Source organism: Gobio gobio (assembly GCF_949357685.1).
Source record: "Gobio gobio genome assembly, chromosome: 21".
Classification (NCBI taxonomy): domain Eukaryota; kingdom Metazoa; phylum Chordata; class Actinopteri; order Cypriniformes; family Gobionidae; genus Gobio; species Gobio gobio.
In genome coordinates this window covers 49,452,251-49,477,358 of record NC_137117.1, presented here as the reverse complement: position 1 = coordinate 49,477,358, position 25,108 = coordinate 49,452,251, and the positions used below count along the sequence as shown (strand labels likewise).

General features: G+C 37.7%; 1 protein-coding gene across 1 annotated transcript; it reads right to left on the bottom strand.

Moving 5' to 3' along the window:
• Window positions 1–20,485: 20,485 nt before the first annotated feature.
• LOC307117400 (uncharacterized protein) lies at window positions 20,486–23,948 on the bottom strand. Its single transcript, XM_079802222.1, has 5 exons — window positions 23,539–23,948; window positions 23,221–23,369; window positions 22,899–22,943; window positions 22,506–22,538; window positions 20,486–22,265 (listed from the first exon to the last, which is right to left on the bottom strand). The coding sequence occupies exons 1-5, from the start codon at window positions 23,680–23,682 to the stop codon at window positions 21,203–21,205; spliced, it is 1,434 nt and encodes a 477-aa protein (XP_079658348.1). The 5' UTR covers window positions 23,683–23,948; the 3' UTR covers window positions 20,486–21,202.
• Window positions 23,949–25,108: the final 1,160 nt, after the last annotated feature.

Genomic DNA, 25,108 nt, shown 5'->3' with positions numbered 1-25,108 from the left:
TGATTTCTTCAACGATGCATCGTACTATGGTAGTTAAGCAGTGAGTTACATCGTTGTACGGGAAACGCACACCTGGTCAAAACATTAGAGCAGCAAGGAAAGGATTACCCAGAACGGAGTTCCTTTTCCCGATCATCAACTTCTCGAGGTGTTTACCACTGGAGGAACAGGACATTATTGAACACATCAATGCATACATTAATAAACATCTGAACTTTGTGCCGGCCTTACCATCCACCAGGTTTCACGTTGAGATGGACTGTGTCCACTGGAGACCAGTCACAGCAAAGGCCATGCTCTCGCACTTGATGGAGGCTTTAAACTGCCAATCAAGCACAACCCCATAGGGGGTCAAAGTAAACTAATAGTAAACTTCTCTAAAACAGAGACACTGAGCCAGATTCAAAGTTCGGTGCTTTCCAGAGGTCTATCATTTATTCACACCCCGCTAGGTTTTAAAACACAAAGAATAGAGCTGCTTTAGGATCTACAGATTATCACCGTAAACTGAAGTTAGAGACATATTTTGAAGGTAAAAAAAAAACAAAAGAAAAAGATTCCATTTACCCGAAACTCAGACTGGTCACCGGCACTCTCCAGTCTCCCTAAGGAAATAACAAATATTATAACGCACATAAACAATTAGATTGGGGACACAAAGAAGCACTTAATTTAACACCTACGGAGAGAAAAGCGTTAAAAGACATACAAGGGCAGATGACGTGACGCATGTTTTTTCTGTAATTAAGTGTAAATGTTTACTAAACTGCATTTCTCAACTATAACAACACATGCCAGTGGGGCATATAACATCATTTTATTTCAATATTATGATTTTGGGACTCAAAATGTATTTGGTGTTGTTCATATTTCAAGGTGAATAGCAAAATGTCCTGCAGTGTGACTAACATTGACTCATCAAATGTAAATATTAGTAAAATAAAGCAGATATGTTTGGAGCAGCTAATAAATGCCTTGGCATTGTTTTGTACGTATTTACTTAATTAACTTAAGTTTTCAAAATGCTAAAAAGTACAAAAATAATATTTACAGAACATTTAGTTTTGAAACACAAATGCTGTCCTGCAGTGTGACATAGGATATTAGATTTTTGTACTGGCAGTTACATGGATAGCCATAGGGGTCCTTTATTCAAGCCCCCTACCAGGAAATCCTCCAGATGTTTGGATGTGCTAAAGAGGTTAAAAGGTGAGTGTTAATCTCTTATTAATTTGATAAATTTCATCATTTCTGTCAGACCATGAACGTGTCCATTTTTGATAGTCCTGTGGTGTGACTGATCTAGTTTGAGAAAAAAAAAAAAAAAAAAAAACATATATATATATATATAAAAATGAATCACATTCAGGTTTAAAACAATTAACTTATTCAGTTACTGTAAGGCCCAGGGTCAGTCTTGTAAAGCAATGACTTAAAATAGAGGCAAAGGTGAAAGAGTCCTGTGGTGTGACATAATTAAGTCAGATGTCTAGCTAGATTCTCGTCTGTTATGTTTGCAATATTAAACATAAATATAAATATATCTCTGTCTCTCTCTCTATATATATTAAAAAAATATTGTAAATATGATATATAAAATACATATTAAACAAATATATATATATATATCTGTCTTCATTATACATAATATACCTATATTATACATAAATATATATCTGTCTTCATTTGTTTGTTGTATGTGTATGTTAACAGTCACTGATTATTGATTTTAAAGTGATTTTTGACCGTTTTTAGGCATGAGCAAAGAAAGGATAAGGAGGTACCAGGAAAGGTTAGCACAGGATGAAGCCAGGCATGAGGAGATCCTTAGGGATAGAAGGAGAAAGTAAATAAGTTTATAATAGGGAAATTGAGTTGGTGAGACATTCTCTAAGACGTACACTTGTATAGAAAACATGTAACAGCTGTCTCTGTTACATCAACAGATATCAAGAAAAGAAAGCTAAATGAGAATTCAACCACAAATATAACCAGCCTCCCAAAACATAAGAGAGCAAAGCTTCGAGAGGAATGGAAGAAGACTATGGCCCTGTCCCAAATGGCACACTTCATGTGCACTTTCGGTCTTGTGGACTTACAATGGCCGCTGTGTGTGTGTGTGTCCATTAAGTCCACGAGACTTCTTCCCGGCAGTCAAGGCGCCATTACGTTGTGAAAGTGCGGACTCAGAGGAAGACCGTGAGGGTTTAGGGAACAGAAAGAAGAAGGAGGATCTGGCAGCCGTTTTGGATATAACTCCCCCATCACCCGAATAAATTGATGTGTCCTTTAGTCCAGTTCATCTTTCTCCTGCTCATGGTTCTATTTCCCCAATTCCAAGTCCCCCCCAAAAGGTTTGTCCACCCAAGTTGACAGCAAAAATTAAGAGGCTGGAAAAAGAAAACAAGGAGCTAAAAGCAATGCTCAATGGCATGAAAAAAGCCAAAAGTAAAATGAGGGTTCAAAAGCATCGCTAGAATAAAGCTAAGAAAGCACATCAACCTACCCTCAGATCTTCGACGAAAAGAGCTGCGACTTAAAACATTATTCAGTATGTCTTGTTCACTATGTTTTTAGTTCAAATTAATACACTAAGTAATAAGATTGTACTGATATGTTGTATTTTCATTAATGTTCAAATAGAGATGCAAATTAATTTGTTTGTTACAAAAGTATTCAATCAATTTCACCATAAATGTTCAAACAGTGTCTCATTTCGTCCTGTGGTGTGACATCACTTCAAACACAATTAAATGACTTTTACAATGTTAACTAGCTTAAATCATTATATGCATTTGAAAACATTGACTAATATAACTATATAAAACAAATAATAAGCATTTTCAAATATTTTTTCTAATTTTCCACTGGAGTGAGTGGTAAAAGATGGCACAAGCAAAGAATATAACCGAAAAACAGCTGTGAAAAAAAATATGCGCAGAATTTTAATGATCATTCTTTAAGAATACTTGTTAAACTTAAAACATACCTGATTTGTATTTGAAATTAATAATATTTCAATATTTGAATTTTATAGTAATGTCATGTCACACCGCAGGACATATTTTGCCTGGAGCTGTGAGAAAAGCTTAATAAATGACATTATGAGAAAAAAAATCTGCTAACCTCTAACAGTTTCAAAAACAACAGTATTTGAACTTTACAAATTCATACAATTCAAGCAATTTAGAACTGTTTAAAAAAATCCTGTTTCACCCTTATTTGTCATCTACCCACAAAACAAACAGAAAGATTTTAATAAAGCCTGCAGATAAGGGAACTTTGAGGTTCCTCCAGGAAGACCCATTGTCTCGGATTGCAATAGCGAAACGTATCACACAGCCGAGTACATAGAACACTTTCTCAATCCTCTCTCCACCAGACACCCTAGTTACCTCAAAGACACTTACGATTTTATCCTGAAAATAGGACCACTCAAAATTCCCCCCGATGCACTCCTTTTCACGATTGACATTGACAGTTTATATACAAATATAGAGACAGAAATAGGACTAGAGGCAGTAAAAAAGTTTATGAAAAAGTTTCCAGATCAAAATAGACCAGACAAATATATTCTCAAATTACTAGAAATAAATCTGACCAAAAACGAATTTGAATTTGATAACAAATACTACTTACAAGTGAAAGGTACTGCCATGGGTAAAAAATTCGCCCCCTCTTACGCCAATATTTCTATGGCAGATTGGGAGGAAATGGCCCTAAATTCGGCCCCTAAAAAGCCATTAGCATATTATAGATTTTTGGGTGATATCTGGGGGGTCTGGACTCACTCATTGGACGATTTTGTTACTTTCACTGCTCACCTGAACAATCACCAAGCATCAATCAAAATAAAATACACGGTCCATCAACAGGAAGTGAATTTCCTGGATGTTGCATCATACAAGGGTCCAAATTTTTCGGTCACAGGCCAACTGGACTTCAAAGTCTACTTCCAAGAGACGGATACACACTCACACATTTTCACCCCAAACACACATTCAAGGGGATAAAATCACAATTATTGAGGTATAAGAGAATCTGCACAGAAAACGAGTCGTTCCTTGAAGCATGCAAGACCCTGTTCACGGCTTTGAGACAGCGGGGATACTCCCGTACTTTTCTGAGAAGAATATTTAGAACCTTTGAACAGCCAACAGAAAAACCCTCACAAAATACGATTTTAAAGGATAAGATCATTCCCTTGGTGACACATTATTCTAGTGTAGCCTGTGAATTTGGGGCGCTCTCTTTTCCCCCTCTTCTCACTCTTTCTCCGCCTCTCGCTCACTTTCACTTTTTCCCGTATTGCTACGTCACCTAGTATGGGTGGGAGAGGTTGGCAATTAAGCGCAGGCAGGTGTATAGGCACCTGGGGTCCTCATGCCGGTAGCCATTCATTGTAGCTAGCTACTGACGCGTTGGAGTGCAGCAGTGTTCCTGGGTGCTGTTTGTCAGGCAAGGTATGTCCAAACTGGCTGTTGTTGAATGACTATAATGGTTATTTGGGTTCAGTGCTCTAAGGGAAGTTTTAATGTTTTCGTGATGGGCTAAGGTGTTACCGAGTGATTGCCAACGGCGCTACTGTTTTGTGTGGGTGCATGCGTTTCCAAAACACGTTTGGAAAGCCTAGAGTGACAAGCGTATAGAGAAGGTACCCTTTTATTTTATATGTTTTAACGTATCTCTGTTGGTCTATGACGTTAATGGTAATGAGGCTCCGTTGTTATGTTCGCCAGCGTCCAGTGACCCTGGTGAGTGCGTGAAGCACGGAACACTGTCTACTCACCCAATCGCTAGCTTGCAAAAAGGTATGTTATGGTTTTAATTATAATGTGTTTGGTAAAAAGCAAAACGGTAACGAAGTTATGTGCTTTATGGTCGCTGCTGAAAGAAGTAATGATAGAGGGTTTTTCTCGCAGTAAATCTACTGGTCCACGTTTGATTAGGATCTAACAGTATGTAATTTATGGGTCTTGTGTTTGCCGTGTGTGCGCATGCATTTAGTAGCGATATGTAAATAGAATGAATGATTATGACTCTTAGGTGTATAGAGTACTCAACTGGGTCTCTTGTTTCTTTTTTTCATTGTTTGTTTGTTTTTTATAGAGGCTACAGCAATCAGATTGTCGGCTGCTGTTCTCTTGAATGTGTTTGAATGTGTGTATATACAGGTGCTGCTTTATAGACATTTTTTCCGTTTGGTTTATTGAGTTATTGTATTTTTTTTCTTTTCTTTTCTTTTCTTTTACCACTAGTCGGTGGGCTGTAAGATATGCGTGTTAGTGAACTGATGGTGGCCACCGGCTAGTGGTTTCTTCTTTTTGTTTATCTCCCTTCCCCTTCCCTATTAATAGCCTATTGTGGATTGGGCCCATAGAATCGATTAGCCTACCGGGCTCTAGTCTGGTTTCCTTAGAGTGTTTCACCCATTTGAACCCGATGTGTGCAGTGTACTGCTGTGACGTGTGCATCTGTTGTAATAGCTTAACAAGCAATGTTGTTGTGGTGGGTAAGCTAAGTTTGTAGTGGTTGTTCTACTCTAAAGTGGTGTGCTTTAGCTCACGTGTGGTATCGAAACCTGGGCCTGTTTAAGCTTACATTCTGGTGGCTCACTCTACTCTGGCTTATCCCTGTTAAATGATGAATTTGTGTTATTTATTGACTATCTAAAGCGACTCATTATTTTAACTAAGATAAAATAAACATTGTATCTTTTTACTTTGCTAAACTAAGCCTGTGTGTGGTTCTTTAAGAAAAGAGTCCCCTTGCTCTTACCAGTCTTGTCCAAGGGGTGGCGTAGTCAGTACTTTCATCGCCCACTAGGGGGCAACACTAGTATCAGCAGACAGTTAAAGGCAGCAATCAAATTTATTTTTGATAAATTCTTAGCACCCTCTAAATATTTACGTCATAAACCGATAGCAGCATATAGGAGAAACAAGAACTTCTTCGACATGCTGGTTCAGAGCAAGCTAAGTAAACCAGAGGTAGAAAAACTAAATAATATACCAGTAACAAAAGGCCGAATTGGCAGCTGCAAATATGTTCCTCGTAAACTGATCAGAAGAAGGTTTAATAAAAACATTGTGTATCTGTCCACGTCCCTCTCACATCTGAGCAAAAACTGTGTGTATCTCATCTACTGTAACACATGTCAACGACAGTATGTAGGCCAGACTAAGAACGAACTGAGAATTAGAGTATACCAACACGCACATAATGTGACACATAAAATAATGAAAAGAAGACATCTGGTACAACATTTCTCAAACCACGGGCTACAGTCATTGAGGGTCACTTGTCTCCAGGCCAATCCACGCTGGTCACTGCAGGAAAGGCTCAGGGCTGAAGGCCGGTGGATCAAACGCCTGGACACAGTGTTTCCCAGGGGCCTAAATGAGACATAGGGACACAAACTTTTCAATCCTTTCCTCCCTTTCCTAAACCCGTCTTTCCATCTTTTAGTGTGACATATTTTTATACTAAGGTGACCTAACCCTACCCGTAGGCAACCCTGGGACACGTAGCCCGCTACCAACCAAACCCTACCCGTGCCAACCCGGGCTATATATACCCCTTCACAGAACCTAACCCTAATATAAATTAACCCTGGGCCCTATAGCCCTAGCCAGACTAGCCCTAGTCTCCATAGCCCGCATGGAAATTAACCCTCTGTTTTGTACCCCTAGCAGAGAACACAATACTGGTGTGATTGATATATATATATATATATATATATATATATATATATATATATATATATATATATATATATATATATATATATATATATATATATATTTTTTTTAAATTTTATTATATATATATATATATATATATATATATATATACACTCTCTCTTTTCCTCTATTTCATCATTATAATAAATAATATATATATTTTAAAAATAATAGAGTAAATAAACATACATATATATGATTCAAGATCGAACATGAGTGGAATGATATGAGTACTGACCCTAGCTCTGTCCTATGGCTGTCTTTAGTGGTCAGTGGAAGGATAGACTATGCACAACCATTTCCGACTTCCTTGGAAGTTGGATCTTGGATCTTTTCATTCCTAACCCTAACCCAAACTCTTTTGGAGGGTTAGGGTTAAAAAAAAAGGCTTAAAATAGAATAGAAAATTCAAATTTTCCTTTATTAACTTTTTTTCCTACTAGCAAATTAAAATGATAAAAGAGTCAACAGCATAGATACAAAAATGACTAAATGGCATGGATATAGGAAGTGGAAACAAAGACATTGCTGAAGGGGACCAACAGGGAAGGGGGTTGAGCAGTCTAGCTGCGGTTCTTGTTTCTTCAGTTACTGTGATTGCAGCAGGGAGGAGTTTGAACAAGACATAGTTACATAGTAAATTAATAAATCAGAATAAACTCAGGAGATTAACATTCAAGGACAGAACAACAAACTTGAATACATGTAAAAACAGTCAAGAAACTAAACCAGGAGTGTATGTATTCATGCAGAGTGGTAGGTGAAGTCAGGATATCCAACAAGTGAACAGTATTCATGCATGCACACATACATTCCCTCTGTTGGATAACCTTGCTTCACCTACGACTCCCACTGTGCATGTATAGACTAGATGAGTGACTCAACAAGGGGCAGGTAGACATAACAGGTTGCTATGGTAACAAGCAAAATCTCCCTGATGACCATCAACAGACAGGCTTGCCTTGGGATCATTCACAGAGTCATTAATTTGAAACATCATAAATGCATGGACTATAAAGGAAATTTTACAAAAAGGAAAATAAGGACAGAGAAGGAAAGAGACATCATTAAGTTTAGTCATTGCCACAAAGGGAACAAATTTAAAAAGGGAGCATAAGTACAAGGGACAAAAACACCATTGGCATAAATTAAAATGAGCACAAATATTAAGTTAGGGTTAAGATAATTTCCAATGACTGAATCCGACTTAACCAATATTTTGCTGCTGATGAGTGAATGGTCTCTTACCAGTAAAAAGCAAGAATGCCATTGCGTGTATGAACAGCATACTTGTGTATTTACTGGTAAAGTTATGGTAATGTACTGGTATTGCTGTGTGAAAGGGGCTATTAAATATATAGAATACAAAAGAGGCAAAAATGTCAACACAAAAAGGAGTAATAAGAAACTCCAATAGAAAGGACCATGAAAAGAGCTACCATACCATAAAGTGTTCATGAATCCAAAAGGGTATACAAAAAAAGGCATAAAAAGCCTAAATTAAAAAATAAACAATATGCATAAAGACTAAGGGTATAAATACATGGAACAAACTATTTTTAAAAAAAAAAGTTAAATGGAAAAGGTAAAAAGCATGAAAAGCTTTAAAAAGGTGCAGTCAAAAGGGCACAATGGCATAAATATAAATAGCAAACACAAGTAGATAATTGTAGCATAAATGTATAGAAAAGCGCTTCATTACAAAGGGAAATTAAACCACTTTGAAACCATTTTGAGAAGCACCATGCAACCATCCCTAAAGCTTTAGTACACACATTGATAAATACATCTCTGCTCCCAAATTCTCCCTGAGTGCAAGGCACCCCTATATATTTGAGCTGAAGCGGCTGTGATATGCATCGGCAGGTGATTTTCTGCTGTTATAGAAGAATACCTTAAATTGGCTGACTAGATGCTGCATTGAAGGATGGCCAAAGAAACAATTTACACAAATGAGTTAAATCTGTTGATCACTACATTTTCACATTTCCAGAAGGTCAAAGCAAATGAATAAAGTACCCAATTAACGTGACTAGCCATTTTAATCAAGGAATAAGACATTCAAACAGGCCAAGTAAAACATCAGGCACAAATACAAATGGGCAAAAAGCCATAGAAAATAAAGCAGAAATAAAAAGGGAGCACACCAATACAAAAGGCATTTAAAAAATTAAAATACACACAAAAGGCAGTCAGAGAGAAAAAAAAAGTGAACAAAAAGGGCATAAATAGACAAAATACAGCCAAGACCAGTAAGTTTATACAGTACTTTACAGCAAATATTTAACAGCAAAAATAGGAAGGGCATTAAAATAGTAAAGTAAATGGAGACAGGATCATTAAAAAAAAACAGCACATTTGCTAATAAATGCAGGGAGCATAAATAAAAGTACATTCAATCACATACAAACAGGGTAAAAAAAAATTTTTTATATATATATATATATATATATATAATATATTGAATTCATAATATTCAACTATAGGGAATGTGAGTAAATGTATAAGTTAAATAATAATGTTTTCTAGAAAAGATGAATAAAGATGACTTGTGTTTTGAATAAAAAATAATAATAAAAGAAAACATTCCAATGAATAAATACATTTATATACAAGTATTTATTAAACATAACATGAATCAACTTACACTGCACAAATGTACTGTTCTAACAAACTATGTACACATCAACAGATGGCGACCCCCACATCATCTTACTGCCACCTGAGCTGTGCCAATCCTGCAGCTGTATTTTGATGAGGCAGTTGACCTCCGTAATGACCTCCGTCTTTCTCGCCAGTCCATCATGTTCCTAACTGCTGCAATTAGGCTGGATTCCGACCATGGGTGGGAAAGGGACATTGAGGTGCTGGTGTTCCTCTTCTGGCTTGGTCATGCAGCATCCTTCAGGGTGGTGTCTCGGACCTTTGATATCCCCAAGTCCTCTGTGCATGACATTGTGCACAGAGTGAGCAAAGCAATCATCAGAATTTTGAGGAGGGTGATTGCATTCCCAAACGGAGATGACCTGGTGGCAGTAGGAGAAGGTTTTGCCCAGCTGGCTGGGTCACCAGCTTTCAGTTCAGCAGTTGGGGCAATTGACGGCTGTCATATCCGTGTTAAATCACAGGCAATTACCGCACAATGTTACCCGAACAGGAAGCTGTTTTACTCCATCCAGCTCCAGGCCATCACTGACCATCAGGGGAAATTTCTCGACATCTTTGTGGGATATCCTGGGTCTGTGCACGATGCCAGGGTGCTGAGGAACAGCCCAGTCTACACTGGCATCCTTTATCCCCCTGCAGGCAAGTGCATTCTTGGGGATGGTGGCTATCCTTGCCTGAGTGCACCCATCTGCCTCATCACCCCGTAGAGAGACCCTGTGCAGAACCCTGTGCAGAACCATGTGCAGAACCCTGTGCAGAACCCTGTGCAGAACCATGTGCAGAACCCTGTGCAAAACCATGTGCAGAACCCTGTGCAGAACCCTGTGCAGAACCCTGTGCAGAACCCTGTGCAGAACCATGTGCAGAACCCTGTGCAGAACCATGTGCAGAACCCTGTGCAGAACCATGTGCAGAACCCTGTACAGGCTCGCTTTAACAGCAAGCACTCCCGTGGCCGGAATATCGTCGAGAGAGCTTTTGGGATGATGAAAACGCGCTGGCGCTCAGTTTTCTTTAAGGCCATGGAAGTGAGCCCTACCTTCGTGCCAGAGGTCATTGCATGCTGTGCTGTTCTCCACAATATTGCTCTTCAAAATGGGGACATCGTTGAGCCAGAGGTTGGGGAGAATAATGATGATGCCCCCCCAGAAGACCAGAACCCCGGAACAAGATCAGGAGAACATGTGCGGGACAATCTGGCTGCTGCTGTATCTGCTCCTAACATTTGTGTTCCAGCTCTCCATGAGCATGACTACCTGTAAAACATTTAACAGGTTAATACTTTTACCCAAAGCATTGTTTTATATTATTTTATTATAGCTTTGTTGTGTTTTTTATTTTTATTTATTTATTTTTTATATAAAGGTCGAAAGTGTCAATAAATATTCTTTCCTCTATATATGCATGCATTTTCTTTTATTATCGTTTCTGAGCCAGGGGCCTTTATTAACCCCCCGGAGCCATATTGATGACTTTTATGATGGATAGATGCACTTTATTGGCCTTCAAAATCAGGTTCACTATTCACTCCAAATCTAAAGCTTGGAAGAGCCAGGATATGTTTTTTCATATAACTCTGATTGGGTTTGGTTGAAAGAAGAATGTAATATACACTTAGGATGACTTGAAGGTGGGTCAATTATGGTAAATAAAAAATGATTTTCATTTTTGGGTGATCTATCCTTGTAACATTTCAAGTGTGAAAACGTTTTGGAATCCGTTATGAACACATGATGAGAGTAGGCGCTTTGCAACTGTTGTTCCAGGTCGTGTATCACAGTGTTAAACCGGCAGCTCTCAAACAGCAGCTGGAAAACATCAGCATTGCGTCTGAGAAAACTGAAGGACCTAATCCTGGAGATGGAGGAGAAGGAGGCTGAGAGAGAGCAAGAAGCAACAGAGAGGGAAGAGAGACGATTGCCTGCACCCGTCCTAATCAAACACACCTGAACATGTTATCAAGTTATTTAAGGATCAGACTTGGGTATCCCTGAGCTGTGTTTCCATTCTATATACATTTAGTAGTGAGATAATAGAACAAAAATAATGCTATGCTTATGTTTGAAGTGTTTGGTGTCTTACAACAGTCATGATCAGATAATCAATTAAATTAACTTATATCAACCTCAAGAAAATATCAGCAAATATATCAAATGTCTTGAATTTACTGTGAATGCATACAAATAAAATATGTTGTTTTGTTCTGAAATATAATTATAATAATTAAATATATGTTGACTATAAAAAAAGTATAAATACATTATACACTAAAAAAAGTAGTTTGGAGTATGAATGCTTGTTTTCTACAGATATGTGTGATTGATTTGAGGATGCTTTCCATAAAATAAAATAAAATAATTAAAAATAAATCTTTTTTTTTTCAATTAAATCAAGAAGGGCAAGATATTGTTTATCCCTTTCCCTGGTCTCTCTCTCTCTCTCCTTTCCTCTCTCTCAACTGCTTCCCGATGCCTTCTTTCTTCAGTTTCTCTGGCTTCTCGCTCCCGTCGGTCCTCTCGCTCTTGTCTTTCTTGCTCTCTGCGATCCTCCTTCTCCTCCATTTCCCGCCATCGTCTTTCCTCCCTCGCTGTTGCTTCTCGCTCTCGTGCAGCCTCCCTCTCCTCCATCTGCCGGATTAGCTCCACAAAACTTTTTCTCTTTACCCCCCTCACTGGCTCAGGGCTCACCGAGGATGAAGAGCCACAGCAACATCCGGGCCAGATGAGGCAATAAGGGCAGTTGGAGTGATGGAGGGTCTGGCCCCAATTGCCTCATCCATGGCACTGAACCACTTCCAGGAGCTTCTGTGGGCTCCCCACCCTCAGTGCTCACCCTTCTGTGGACATTTCAGATCCTGCAGAAATGTTCATACACAATACAAAGTCACTAATTTTAATTACACAATTTAAATAGTCATTAACTGTTGCATTAGTAGTAACAAAAACATTATACTTTATATTTCTGTTTTAGGTTTTCCCTTTTTTTTTTTTTTTTACAAATGTGGCCACTACTTTGCCCTTCAGGCCCTGGTCCACCACAAAAGCTCTGCAACAAGTGATGAGAGATCAAGAATCAAAAAGTGCTGTAATAACTCAAGTGCTGAAATAAATTAAATTATTTTCTATGGTATACTTACTCGAAGCCTTTTATTGCAGCATTTCTCTTTCCAGTGAAGAGGGCTTCATTAGCCACTCTCCACTGGATAAGGCTGCGTGTGTGTTCATCAGTCCCTGTAACATCCAAACAAGATTTAATGTTACATCTGTCATTTATGTGATAAAAAGTAAATATATATCAAAAGGTTGATGTGTATACTTTGATAGCGGACTTGTTATTTTGTATTTCATCCAACACAAACGATCCTAAATTGGTCAATAGACAAATGAAATCTAAAATGCATCTTCAGATGTGTTAATCTGTTTCTTTAAATCAGTAAAATAAGCATATATGTGTGTAATGCAAAGTGCTGACAAAAGCTTAGGCCAATCCATGACACGTCTGACCGTCAAATGTTAAACGCACATTTAGGAAACGTCTATATTGCATATGGTTACGAGTGCATTCACACATTTACTTTAAACAAACGTTTATCAGGTTCTTGTACACAGTTAAAGCAATGCTTTCAAGAAAACGATGATTAACAAATCTTCAGAAGTATGTGTGCTTAATGAAGCACGACTGGTGCGTTAGCTATATGAAAATGAAATGTTTTACAGCTATTTAATATCTTTAATATATCAATATTTACGTTTCCTCGTCGGTTGTCAAATATGTGAAATTTAAATACAATTAACAGCGGTTCAGTTTGTTGTACTTACACTTGAAAACAGCTGCGTCTCCGTCCTCCGACATGTTCGAAAATGATGATTCCCCGTGGCCTCATGGGATATTAAAGTGTCCATCGGATGCACACTTCAGAATCTGGGCGGATGCAGTAGACCATCCGGGGATTTCTCGCCTATACTGTTTTATAAATACTGAGGTTTCGGACATACTACTCCATTCACGTACTGTTTTCTCCTACTATATATTAGGTATGTAGGCATATTCGGACGCAATTTAAGTACACGCGCGTCCGAATCTCGCCAGAATTAGTTCATCCGCCTGGTAGTTCTCGCCTACTCTTTTATGAATACTGAGGATTCGGACATACTATTCGCTCGCCTACTGCTTTTTACATACTATATAGTAGAGAAGTATGCGGTTTCGAACGCAGCCAAGAACACATGAGGGCATGGGCATAACATGACCAGGAAGTGCATGGCACTGAACATGGCAAAATAAGAAACATGACAGTGAAAAAAAACTAATAATTAAATAAATAATAGAGATAAAAGAAGGAAAAAAAGGAGACGACAACAAATGTAAAAGCAGTAGAATTTCAACTATGATATGACGAGTGATCGGCACAGGGTGACAGGATATAGCCCAAGCTACACAAGTTACAAGGAAGGGAACATTTCTCATAATTTATGACAAAGAGGAATCAGTTCTCCTGTTTAGGTATTGAAAAAGAGGGGATCAAGTTTGTTTGAATGAATCAATATTATATGCAAATGCAGTTCATTGCTCCAAGTTTGAGTGTTAACAAGAATGAGCCATTGATTTATTGAGAGTTCTGTTCTGTCTTTCCAATTAAGTAGAATTTGTTTCTTTTCCAAGGTCAGTAGGATGAATAGAAATGGTTTAAATGGTTATAAATCTGTAATGTAGACATGTCTCCCAGCAGAGCTATTATGGGACAAACCGGGATGCTGAGCCCAAGGATATCTGAGAGCCTGTTCATGACCTCCGACCAGAACGACTGAACAAGTGGACACTGCCAGAATGCATGAAAATAATCATCAGTGGAGGCTGGGCTGTGTGGACACTGGTTATTATTAATATATCCTATGCGCTGCAGTTTGGATGTTGTGATGTGTGTTCTATGTATAATCTTATATTGAATCAACTGGATTCTGGTATTGCAAGCCAGAATAAAAATTATTGCAAACTTCTTGCCAGTTGATATTTCGATCTGTACTTATGTCATCTGTAGACTTTAAACATGTTTATATTTATGATAGTATTATAATTGGTTTTAAAGATTTAATAGTTTGGTATATAGAAGAGTTACAATTCTTCAGAGTTCCAGGACCAATTGATTTTCGTATGAATGTAATTCTCTCAGAACTCATGGCCAGGATGGCAGAGATGGGGACTCGAGTTTGAGACTCGGAAGACTTCAGACTCGACTCGGACTCGAGCTGCGGGACTCGTGAACAATGTTTATTTTTAGGAAACATCTGATGAGCTCGCTGTTATTCCCCTCCCTACGGTACCTATAACCAGCCACGTAACACGTGATGTACTTCATATCTGCTGCGCGCGGCCACACATTAGAGGAGAACGGACAGTCATGTCGACGGCACCTGCCGCTGCTGTGCCACTCATCATAAGTTTTGGGTTTAAAAACTTCCAACACGACGGCCCAAACAAAAGAAGCGCTCAATGCAAAATATGCGGTCTCAAGATAAAAGATTCTGGCTCAACCACATCTAATTTTATCAGGCATCTGAAAAGGCACCCTGACAGGTCAGTAAACATGTTTAGCGCATTGCCCATCAACCGTTAGCTTGCTTCTTGCTTTAGCTACTACCTAACATTACGGGAGGTTAACTCGGTTTTCTTTATGAAATATAAATGAGTGTTTGTTTAATGTTAACCCTTGTTGTCCTACAGACCTGTTTTCAAAAAGTGGGGAAAAAACGTTTTTAAAAGTGTGTGTGTGTGTTCTTGTATATGGTTTATGAGGACACAAATGTGTATAATGACATGGGCATTAAAATAAAACGTAATCATGGTTCATAATCCAAACTGCTTAAAAAACTTGGTGCTTGCTGCTTGGTGTTTTTTGAAAAAGTTTTTTGAAAAAGTGTTCTGTGATTGGTAGGTTTAGGGGTAGGGTTAGTGTAGGTGGATGGATTATACCATTTGTACATTAGTAAAACCATTACGCCTATGGAGAGTCCCCGTAAACCACGTGTGGGAAGTGTGTGTTTGCTTGAGTGTGTGTGTGTGTGCTCTTTAAGTGGAAAAAAAGTTTGTTATTGCTTATAAATTTTGCAATGTTTTCGTGATACCCTGAGTACCATTTTTCAGTTCAGAACCTTGTGGTTTCAGATGTGCTTTGTTGCTTGCACATAAACTTGTTAGCTATTAGATAAGCATCTTACTTGTTGTCTTTTCATATTCATTGATCGACATCTGCAGGTTTAATGAGTTCAACAAAGAAAGGGGCCAGTGCTCCTGTTACATGCCATAAGTTAGTCAGTTGCTTCACTCACTCTAAAAATGTTGAGTTTAAAAGTTGTGCTGTCCAGCCACTAAGTAAATAACAAATAATTGAGGATTCTCTATCATAAGGAAGTGTAGTGTGTTAATTTGGTGGATAGTATATTTCAGATTGTTTGATTTGTTGCAAAAGTGTTTTGCATTTAGCTACAATGTGATGTTTTGCACCAAATTTGTTTTACAACTTTACTCATTTTCTATATTTGGTCTTATGGCCCCACAGAGCCAACACAATAGGAGCTTTTCATTATAATTCACGACAGACAAGGGAGTCTTTTTTCTTCAGAACCTACATTTATGGTCTGTACTGTAGGCCAACTGTGCGTTCATGCTACAAGGCAAAATACATATATTATCTTAAAAGTAAAGCATTCTTGGTGTTTTTGTCATGTTGCAATAGCCTGCTTACAGTTATATAGCAAAATCAAAGCTGATACGATATGTTAATAGAGAAAGGTGTCAAAATAATATATTACATGCTTTGAATTCCTTATATAGCTTTGCAGTTTTCTACACAGCCTGGATGGGTCGCCGTACGTGATGCAGCACTTATATAACCAGAGACTTATTATAATTAAGAGACTTGAGACTTGACTTGGACTCTAGCTCAGAGAATTGTGAGCATCTCTGCGGGATGCACAGAACTATTTTTCTCTAATCCTGTTTTACAAACTAACTTTAGCCTATACAGAGAGAGACTTTAGCCTCTCTAAAAAACTATTTTTTTTGTTTATACGAGTTTGTCTTTTTTTGTACACAAAGTAAATGAAAATGAATCAAACTGAAAATAAAATTAAACAAAACAAGTATGATTATAATTTAAAACGAAAATATAAGGTCAATAAAATGATTTTTACAAGCCCTGTTGATGTTTCAGTACGTGCTGCACCTAGGGATGGCAGACGCGAAACAGACGTTTCGGGGCTTTGCCGAGATCCCGAAGCACAGATGTTTTGAAACACTGCTCCGAACTGTGATTCGAAACACCCATGTCACGTGACTATGGCTAAATGAAGCTTCAAGTGTTTCATCAGGTGGCGCCTGTCGAAACTGCGTTGATTAAAGGGGGCGGGAACAAACCACACAGTCACACATCTGTATAAACCTCATTCACCACAGTTTAAAAGTGAAGTAAATCCATCTTCACCTCGTGGGTTTTTGTGAGAGGAGAGAGATTTTGTGATAGCAGTGATTTTGTGATAGCAGTGAGATTTATAGTGCGCTTTGGTTAGTTATATTTAGGCTAGATTTAAATTAGATATATTGACTGATAGGTATAGACAGTGACATATAGTTAGGATAGATATAGTGACACATTCATATAGGCTAAGTTAGAAAGTGACAGATAGATAGCACAGCATAAGTTAGATATATAGAATTATATAGATTCATAGGTGATATATAGATAGATATATTAATAGAATATATAAAAATGGAGGCTCCGCAAGAGATGCCGTACATCTGTGGCGTGGGAGCATTTCCATTTGGAAGCACCAAATAAAGTGAGATGTGTGTATTGTGATAGGCAGCTAGCCTTCTGCAAAAATACATCATCCATGTATTTACATCATCCAAAAATATTTGTGCATGCCAGCAACAAGTGTCCCTTGTGAGAGGATTTTTTCAAAGGCTGGAGAAATTATATGTAAAAAAAGAAGTCAGCTGAGTCCTTCAACAGCAGAGCAATTCATATTTTTGAATAAAAATGTTTTGTGACAAATGTGACACATTGTGGCTTTATTTATTTTATTAATGTTCATTTTGTATAACAAACAAAATATATATAGTTCTTTACAATGACGAGGCTACAGGTTACAAAACCAAGATCATGTAGTTGTCAGACAGATGTTAAAAAATTTTTTTTTACATGGATCATTGTCAAGGTATTTCAGATCAACACATGGAAGTGACCACTAGATGGCGCCGTAGAGACGGGTGTCGGATTGATTCGAAACAATACGCCTTATTCAGCCGGCCGCCATTTTGAATCCAGAACGAGGCTGTGAGGGGAAACCGGAAATATCAACAACAGGACATGGCCGTGTGGACTAGCAATTTAACGTTTCTTCCTCCTCTTACGATCAACCTAGTGGAGTCATGGGCGGACAAAGACTCAAAAATTCCTAGGTCCATCCTCCTGAAGGGATACAGCAATTGGATTGAGGGGTATATCCACGATGTTGAAGGTAAAATCTACTTTTTTGGCTTTCTTGTATACTTAGCGAGCTGACGGAGCTAACAGAGCTAACGTAAATATTGTCTGACGGGATTTAAAATTATGCTGAAAGTATGTAACGTTACCGATTGTATACGTGATGACAATATTAGCCCGTTTATAAACAGTTAACGGTAGTATTTGATGTATGTGATGCATGTGGTTTACAGTGAAGAGAAATGAAGCAGGATCTAGTGTTAGGGCCCGGTCCTTTCGCTCGATGCGAAAGAACGAGGTGCCTTACACCATGAAGGTATTCTGTATTGTTGTTTGCAATGTTCTGCACCCTCCACGTTCAGGATGGGTTATATTAAGTTTATTTGCAATGTTCTGCACCCTCCATGTTCAGGATGGGTCATATGAAGTTCAAAGTTTTAGTTCGTTTTTTCGACCTTTTGTGTTGGTCCGTGCCTAAATACCAGGTTTTTCGGGTATGACGAGTCATTACAGAGTCGAGTGTACAGTTGATATTTAATATAGGTTATTGATATGGATATGTGGTTGTTCCAATGTGGTTTTTACAAGTATTATAAGTAAGTTAGTGGAAAAAACAGGTTAAACTTGAACCAGCTAACTCCAAAACACAAACTATCAGCTGAACTGTTTTTTCCCCCCACACTTATTTTTACTAATATAAATGCATGTACTTGTATACATTTAAACAAACACATACAGTGTAATGTAAATTGTAAACCATTACCAGGGATGTAAACAGTAGCAACAGGCTGGCATTTCCTGTTTTACTATTTTAATTTCTACATTAAAATGATAAAAAAGCTCCACACATTTGATAGTAACGTTATGATAGTCATGTTAATAGAACTGCGTGCCTCCAACTGTTGTTTGGAAAACAAACAGGAAATGTTCATGGGTTAGTGACATAATAATTGTATTAATAACCTAAGTCATTACTCTGAAAAACTCTGATATTTGGCAAGTCCTGAAATGTACTGAAGGGGTGGATTCAAGAATCCATCCCTTCAGTGCTAATACTGACTTTGTTACTAACAATGTTTTTTACTGTTTTTTGTTTTTTTTTGCAGGTGGATCTGTCTTCCGAAAGCCCATATATCCAAGACACCCACTGCACTTGTAAAGCAGGATTGGGGCACTGCAACCACCTACTGGGACTACTGTACACACTGGTTCACTACCTAAAAATGGGGCACAAATCTGTACCGCCCAGAACAAGTAAAACCTCATTGCCTCAAACATGGCATGTGCCATCAAGAGCATTAGGACTGAAGCCAAAGTCAATCAGCAGAGTATCAGTTTCCAAAGTAAAACCACCAAATGCAAATCCCCTAAGAGTTAACCGGACGAGTGCTGGAATTCTCCCAAATGTTTATTGCCCAGTTCCTCTTCCATTGCCCTGTAGTGAATTTGAAGATAACCTGAGGGAAAACCTAAAAGCATTAGGAAGCAGAAGCCATATGTTAAAATTATTAACAGCTGGAAAGCAACAGAAAGAACGGGTCTCCACAGCATTTGGTGAGCTACCTTTAGGGTCTGTTTTAACCTACCAGTTACCCCAGCAGACAGCGTCCTTTGAAGAGCATCCTTCACTGCCTCTGCCTCCACAACCACTCTCATACACAACTGTTTTAAACCAGAGAGAACATGATTTCTATAGTGGTTTGATAATTACACCAGAGGAATCACTACATCTGGAAAGTGGAACCAGGGACCAAAGCAGCACCACTTGGCATCGACTACGTGCAGAGAGGATTACATCAACATCTTTCAAGCAAGTCTGTTCTAGAGTAAAAGACTTTGAAAAGTTAGCTGCTAACATGACTGGTAAACAAACAGTTCAAACAAAAGCAATGAAAAGAGGCATACAACTTGAACCTGTTGCTGCTGCAGAATATGAAAAACTTACTGGCAACAATCTGTTCCCTTGTGGCTTAATTATTAATCATCATGCCCCACACCTAGGAGCCTCTCCTGACAGGAAAGTAGTTGACCTGACAGCAGATCCAGTCCATGGACTTCTTGAGATCAAATGCCCAAACAAAGACAGTTTCAAAGACTGCTCATATTTGAGAAATTCAGCAGGGAACTACACTTTAAAAAGACCCACGAATACTACTATCAAGTTGTTGGACAAATGGGGATTAGTGGGTTTACATGGTGTGATTTTTTTGTCAAATGTAAAAATGATAACCACATTGAACGCATCTATTTCAACAGAGATGAATGGGAGGAGATGAAGGGTAAACTTGATTTTTTCTTTTTCAGCTGTTTCTTACCTGCTTTGTGCAACAAGAGAGTGTAAACAGAATCAAAACAACCTGAACAATCCCTTTTAATGTAAATTATATTGTATTGTATTCTTTGCTAAATACTCACCTTATGCCAGTAACTTCTGTCTGTTAAACAATTTTTTTTACTTAGTGTGTAAATGTTTAAATCTTTACAGTGTAAATGTGATCAAAAAATGAAACCGTCAAGTAGAATGCAGAAATGTTTTTTATTGTTTTAAAATATTTATATTTTCAATTTCAATATTATTTAATATGATTTTATATAATTCTTTAATGCAAAAACGTCCATAGAGAAATGTCTTTACAAAGGGAAAAAAATAAATGAAAGGTAAACATACTCCGTTGAAATGTGTATTCTTTATGTAAACGTACAGGGATAGTTCACCCAAAAGTGAAAATTCTGTCATAATTTACTCACCCTCATGTTGTTCCAAACCTGTATGAGTTTCTTTCTTCTGCAGAACACAAAATAATATATTCTGAAGAATATAGGTAACTAAACATGTGATGGTCCCCATTGACATCCATAGTAAGAAAAAAAAATAGTCAATGGGGTCCATCAACTGTTTGGTTACCTATATTCTTCAGAATATATTATTTTGAGTTCTGCAGAAGAAAGAAACTCATACAGGTTTGGAACAACATGAGGGTGAGTAAATAATGACAGAATTTTTATTTTTGGGTGAACTATCTCTTTAAGAATTCTAAAAAAAAATGTGCATGGCACTAAAGAAAATTTAAAAGGAGGTGAACATTTATTTTATTTTTTTACATACACAGTCTAGTCAAAAAAATAAATAATTTGAATCCATGTGCACTGTCTGCAGAGTTTAGCTCCAACCCTAATTAAACACACATTAACAAGGCAATCGATGTTTTCAGAATTACTAGAGATTTTTATCAGGGCTCAAGCTAAACTGTGCAGGACAGTGGCCCTCCAGGACTGGAGTTGCCCATCCCTGCCTTAAAATGTTCACTCAAAACAATGGGCCATGAAAATTAGTGAGTATAGCACACACTGTCCAGAGCTGATTTACAGAACCAGCCAATGACAGAGGAATCACCCGATCAAAAATGTGAAATTCCTTAATTCGTCGGATGGCCCGTTCAATGTGGATTCTCAAGCGAGCGATGTTTTGTGTGCGTGCAAGTTCCTCATTGTTAAACTGCCCACTTGGGCCAAGAAAAGGTGGAATAACTAGTGTGGCATGAATTTCATCCAGTAGGTCTTTGATTATAAACCCTTTGTCCACCATCACTGCATCACCCTCTTGCAGAAGATCTAGAATGCCAGATGACTTGGTTATCTCTTTATCAGAAATGCATCCAGTGTAAAGACTGCTAACAAAAGTCATGCTTCCATCAGGTGAAATTCCAACCAGTGACTTGAGTGTTGTTGTGCCTTTGTAGTGTGAATATGTTTCGGAGTTCAGTACCTTTGAGCTGGCTGTTTGGACTCGGATTTCAGTACAGTCTAAGATGACTCTGGTTTTGGGATAGAGAGACTTAAAATGTTCCGGCATTAGCTCATTAACTGCAGCTCTACTAGGCCATATTGGCAGACTCCCCAACATGAAATACAAATAATTTGCCCACGTAACACAGGTTCGACTAACTGTACTTTGTGAAACATTGAAACGAACAGCAAGGTCTTGTTCAAGAAGGCCCTGTCTAATGCGGCAAAGAAACATGAAAAACTGATTAAACAGTGAGAGATGTTGTGCTTGGAATCCCAGCCTCAATGTATGTTGGTTGGTTGCACTAATTCTTTGCACTTGAGCCCATGAGGCCATGCTCTCTGCTGTGGGCTGTAGAGCCAAGAAAACAGTTTTCAAAGTGTCATAGTCAGGGAATCCTGTGTAAAACTGGACGAGTTTTTGATTGTGCTGAACATTTTGTATACCAAACTGTTGGCTTTTGAGCATTTCATTTTCAGCAGATAAACGAGAAATTTCCTCCCGTGCCGCCAAAAGTTGCTCCTCAGAAGTCATGGACTCCACAGAGTAGTCGTGATCAGGATGAGGGATCTCTGTAGCATGACTGTGTGTGTGTGTGTGTGTGTGTGTGTGTGTGTGTGTGTGTGTGTGTGTGTGTGTGTGTGTGTGTGTGTGTGTGTGTGTGTGTGTGTGTGTGTGTGTGTGTGTGTGTGTGTGTGTGTGAGAGAGAGAGAGAGAGAGAGAGAGAGAGAGAGAGAGAGAGAGAGAGAGAGAGAGAGAGAGATGAAAGTTAAATCTAATGATCTAGACTATATTTGTCTTTCTAGGATAAATTTGTACTCACCATTCTTCATTGCTTGGTCCATAATTAGTAGAACTGCAGAGAGCAGAAGAGAACATTAACATTAAGACCCGTAAATATAATGGCCTGGTTTCACAGCCAGGGTTTAAATTAAACCGTAGTTAAATTAGGACATTTAACTATGTTTTATAAACGTGCCTTAGAAAAAACATTACTGCTGTGCATCTTGATTTCAGCTAAAACAGCTCAAACATGCATTTTAGCCTGAGACTAGATTTAAGCCTTGTCAATATCAATATAGCATAACTTAATTGTTTTATTTGAAATATACTGCTTATATACCACGTTTACTGACACAAAATTGATCAAAGAAATGCAATTTACATGTTAAAACCACTTAGTAGCAATTCACTCAGTTTCCCTATTTCTGCTTACCTTTCATCTTCCTCACGTTCTTCCTCTAAATTACATTTTCCTTGTCTAGAGCCGAACAGAAAAAGAAGCAGGATTAATTCCTAACAAAATAATAACATCTTGTACATGATTATGAGATTTTACCTCTGACAATGGGTAACGTACACAATAGGCTAAGCTGTCACATTGTTTAAATGATTGATTAAATCGTAAATAAAATGTTTATCTTAATCCCATAAAAGGCATGAACAGCAATAACGATTGTAACTAAATAGTCTTTTAACAAATTATTAAACAACTGTTGCTATATAATATCTTTGTAAAACATATCTTATCTACTTACGATCGCATGGATGTCCTTTCACGCGAATGTCGAGTCCAGGTAAACACTGACGGGACTGAACCGTCTTTTAGCTTCCTGATCCCAGTCAATGTTCTTGAAAAACTTTCCGGAGAAAAATGCTTGGAACACACTCTTGTGTTTTTTGTAATCTATACGAATAGGAGATATTTGCACTTAGTTGTTGTAAAATATAATGTTGTAGCAACTAGCAATGTATTAGTGTTTAACTTAAGGTAAACAGAAATTAGCGATTAAGTTAGCCAACAGGCTAATATGCTGAACTGATATTATATAAACAATTCAGTAACTTAATCTTACCTGAAAATTAGGTCCAATGTCACGTCTGATTTTAATAATCCATGTTTTCCGAAGGTCTTTGTCCTGTGGGAATTTGTGAAAAGATGTGTTTTCTTTATTTTGACGGCTGAACGACCGACAATCAGGTACACAACAGTACGCCATTGCGAATGCTCTATCCCTCACAGCCTCGTTCTGGATTCAAAATGGCGGCCGGCTGAATAAGGCGTATATGGCACATTTGCTTCAACTGCTTCAGTGCTTCACGAAGCCTCGGTCTGCCCATCACTAGCTGCACCTTCTTCAGAAAGGGCTTAAATCAAAACGTGAACATTATTGTGGAAATCTAATGTTTTTTTCTCAAAATGAACTCAATCTCACGGAGGATCTGTTTGGCGTGCCGGCGCGCACTCTGGAATGCAGCGTCTGTGCACGCGCTGAAGGCGCGCCCCCGTATATAGACGAGCTGAGGGGGAAACTAATCAACTAAACATCGCCATAAAAGGCTTACAATAAGTCAAAACTAGAGTTTAAAACAAAGAAAAGTGAGTAAATATGCCCCTTTACATGTGTTTAAAAAGACTGAGTGTTAAAAAAGAAAGATTTAAAAGATATATCGAGTTTTATTCGTAATGACGTCACTCTCTCACTTTTTCAGTGTGTAAACAATATTTTCCCTCAGAGAGTAAAGTATATATTAAATGAAGGCTTTAATGAATAAAAGTCAAAGAAAACGATGATTCCTTGTTCCTTGAACTCCAAACATTTTTTTAAGGGTGAAAATGATTTTTTAGGTGCTGTGAAACGGTAAGTATGAGTCCAAACAATTGTTCAACCTCATGGTCTTTCTAAAATGGCTTCCTAACTTCTACAAAATGGAGAATCTGTACTGAAATGTTAACACTGAAGTCCCATAAAGTGAAATAAAAATATTCCACTTATTATCTTTCCTCCTGGTAAGTATGCGAGTAAGATTAAATCAAAATCATATCAATTTATTATTTTTAGGGTGAAATGTACTTTAAAGGGATCATCAACTGATTTTATATGTTTATTTAATTTACAATCATGATGTAAACCGTATGTTTCTAGATTTTATAATGATTCCCCTTCTGATTTTTAAGTCACAATGTACTTTATCCAACTTTGTAGATTATCTGTCGATGTTATATTATTAATGTGATATAAAATATATGTTTTTAACTTGAATGTTTCTCTCTCTTATATTGAACTTTGAGATGTGGAGGAATCATTAACTTTAATGTGTTTTACTTGTACAATATATGTTTTTTTTTTTTTTTTAGCTCTGATGCTCCCTTTTAAACGTATTTGTATTTACTTCATGTATGTTTTTAATTGTTTTCATGTTGTTTATTTCATATATGACCATCTCATACAGATATGTATGTATTAGTAGCTACATCTTGAAATCAATCTTACTCAAACTCAGAATCATGTGGAAAATCAAATCTGCTTAACTTAAATGCTTCTCTCTCTTATATTGAATTTTAAAATGTGTTTTTTGGAGGAATCATCAACTTTAATGTGTTTTAATTGTATAATATATGTGTTTCTTAGCTCTGATGATCCT